The 3,021-nt window shown below is 39.6% G+C and overlaps 1 protein-coding gene across 1 annotated transcript; it reads left to right on the plus strand.

Annotated features, from left to right (window-relative positions):
• Positions 1–268: 268 nt before the first annotated feature.
• LOC134601850 (proto-oncogene Mas-like) lies at positions 269–1,240 on the plus strand. The gene has a single exon (XM_063446352.1). It carries the CDS (start codon positions 269–271, stop codon positions 1,238–1,240), a length of 972 nt encoding a protein of 323 aa, XP_063302422.1.
• Positions 1,241–3,021: the final 1,781 nt, after the last annotated feature.

The raw sequence follows: 3,021 nt of genomic DNA on the forward strand, positions 1-3,021 counted from the left end.
TTTATTGACAAAAGGTTTTGGAAAAAGCTGTTGATGATTTTTCATTTTTTACACTATTGACTCATTATTCCATTTCTAATTTTTTGCCATCTATGACAGCCACAATCTTCAAATTCAATCTCTAGAACGTGCACTGTGATTGTATGTAGCATACTTTCAATTTCCTAATTTCATTACCAATTTATTCACAATCAGATTCTCTGTTATACCCACATATTCCGATGAGTTATTTTTCACACCTTTTAATTTGAAGGCTGGAGCTATGACTATGAATTATACTAATGACACTGGACTGGAACACCTACTACACAATGTAATTATTTCACCTATATCTGTGCTTGTTTCATTGATTGGTATAGTTGGAAACTGTCTTGTTATGTGGTTCCTTTCTTTTAAGATTAAGAAGAATCCATCCACAATCTATATTTTCAACCTCGCCCTGGCCGATGCTTTTTTCCTTGTCTGTATTGCTGTTTTCCATAGTTTTTCTATAGTTCTTAATATAAAAACACCATGGGAACATCAATTTGAAAATGTGCATCTAAATAATGTATTAAACGCCTTGATGTTATCTTGTCTCTTTGGATACAACACCAGTGTAAGCCTTCTAACAGCTATTAGTGTTGAAAGGTGTATCTGTGTACTGTTCCCTATTTGGTATTACTGCAACCGTCCGAGATATCTCTCCTCCATTATATGTTCAGCCATATGGCTCATGTCCTGTCTATTCACTATATTAGAGTTTATATATTGTTGCCCTGATTCACACAAACTAAATATTGTGCATGAACAACCTGGTGGAGAATGTAAGTACATGTTTGTGACTATTTGCTTCATTAGCTTTATGCTCTGCATTCCATCCATGACTGTGTCAAGTTTGGTTCTCATTATCAAGGTTTGGACCACTTCCCAGCATCGTCCACCTCAGAAGCTTTATCTTGTGATTACAGTAACTGTTATATTCTTCCTGTTGTTTGCCATGCCCATGAGGATTTTACTGTTGGTGTGGTACAAGCGCCATATTATGCCACCTTTTCCCATAATGGACATCTTTTCTCTGTTTACCGCTGTGAACAGCAGCATAAACCCTTTCATTTATTTTCTTATTGGTCGCAGTGGGTCTGGTGGTGAAAAGTGTAATTTGCATGTTATTCTACAGAGTGTTTTTCGAGAAGAAGGAAGCCAAATCAGGAAGGTACAAAGGAACATAATAAACACAAAAAGAGATACAATAATGTAGTGCTATAGTATTAACAACACAAAAGAACCTAATTCTAAAACCTTTTTTATTAAATTAATAAGCTATTACATTACCCCTTAAGGACGGCGGGTGTCCCCGCCGTCCACGTCACTTACCTGATCGCCACGTTGCTCCCGGTCTTACGGGACTGCCTGAGAGCCCCGACAGTCCCCCTTGAGCAAATTAGGCCCACATGGGCCATGTGATAATTCTGATTATTGTGACAGAGCGGTCACAAGGCCGCAATAGGCATCCATAATGCTACCTGTAGTACTATTATATATATCTATTTATCTATCTTTTATATATAATGTCACAGATATAAAAACACACTTAGAATTAAATTAGACACATATATAAAGACAAGAAAGGAGGTTAGCGCTAATAATAAAAAGGTGGATAGGCAGCGGCCTAGCAGAGGATAACCCTCTAACCCTCTATAGTAAGAATAGAAAACAACAACAACAGTAATGCAAGGCTGCGCCAAAATGTATCACTGTGGTATACAGATAGTAAAAAGGCACTTATAAAAGTTCAAAATAAAATAAAATATAGAAAATAGTCCAAAAAGATTTTAGAAGTTGCACTGTGGCAATAGATTTCTTTTAAGGTGCTTTTGGTGATGGGGTCTCTTCTCTGTTTATAGTACTCCTAGTTGGTCTCGTGATAAGGAAGACACAAGATAAGAGACCAATTGTATAGAGTGTAAGGGTCAATATACCGTATATACTCGAGTATAAGCCGACCCGAATATAAGCCGAGGCCCCTAATTTTACCCCAAAAAACTGGGAAAACTTATTGACTCGAGTATAAGACTAGGGCGGGAAATGCAGCAGCTACTGGTAAATTTCTAAATAAAATTAGATCCTAAAAAAATTATATTAATTGAATATTTATTTACAGTGTGTGTATATAATGAATGCAGTGTGTGCGTATGAGTGCAGTGTATGAGTGCAGTGTGTGTGTATGAGTGCAGTGTGTGTGTATGAGTGCAGTGTGTGTGTGTGAGTGCAGTGTGTGTGTGTGAGTGCAGTGTGTGTGTGAGTGCAGCGTGTGTGTGTGAGTGCAGCGTGTGTGTGTGAGTGCAGCGTGTGTGTGTGAGTGCAGTGTGTGTGAGTGCAGTGTGTGTGCAGTGTGTGTGTGCAGTGTGTGTGTGTGTGCAGTGTGTGTGTGAGTGCAGTGTGTGTGTGAGGGCAGTGTGTGAGAGTGCAGTGTGTGTATATGAATGAAGTGTGTGTATATGAATGAAGTGTGTGTATATGAATGAAGTGTGAGTGTGTGTGATGCAGTGTGTGTTTGTGTATGTGTTGGTGGGGGTGGGCATTTTGATATATTATTAATTATTTTATTAATTATTTTTTTATTTTTTAATATTATATATTTTTTTATTATTATTTATTATTTAATTGAATTATTATTATTTTTTTTATTATATTTTTTTTTCGTCCCCCCTCCCTGCTTGATACATAGCAGGGAGGGGGGCTCCTTCCCTGGTGGTCCAGTGTCATTGGCAGTTCAGTGGGGGGGCTGGCAGAGCTGTACTTACCTTTCCTGCAGCTCCTGTCAGCTCTCTCCTCCTCCGCGCGGTCTGTGCAGCTCCCTCTGTCAGCTCCCAGTGTAAGTCTCGCGAGAGCCGCGGCTCTCGCAAGACTTACACTGGGAGCTGACCGAGGTGCTGAACGGACGGTGCGGAGGAGAGAGCTGACAGGAGCTGCAGGACAGGTAAGTACAGCTCTGCCAGCACCCCTCTCCCCCCAGTCTGTATTATGGCAATGCAAATT

Source organism: Pelobates fuscus, chromosome 3 (genome assembly GCF_036172605.1).
Source record: "Pelobates fuscus isolate aPelFus1 chromosome 3, aPelFus1.pri, whole genome shotgun sequence".
Lineage (NCBI taxonomy): Eukaryota > Metazoa > Chordata > Amphibia > Anura > Pelobatidae > Pelobates > Pelobates fuscus.

Coding starts and splice junctions, on each gene's coding strand:
- LOC134601850 (XM_063446352.1), top strand. CDS start 269: ATGAATTATACTAATGACACTGGACTGGAACACCTACTACACAATGTA.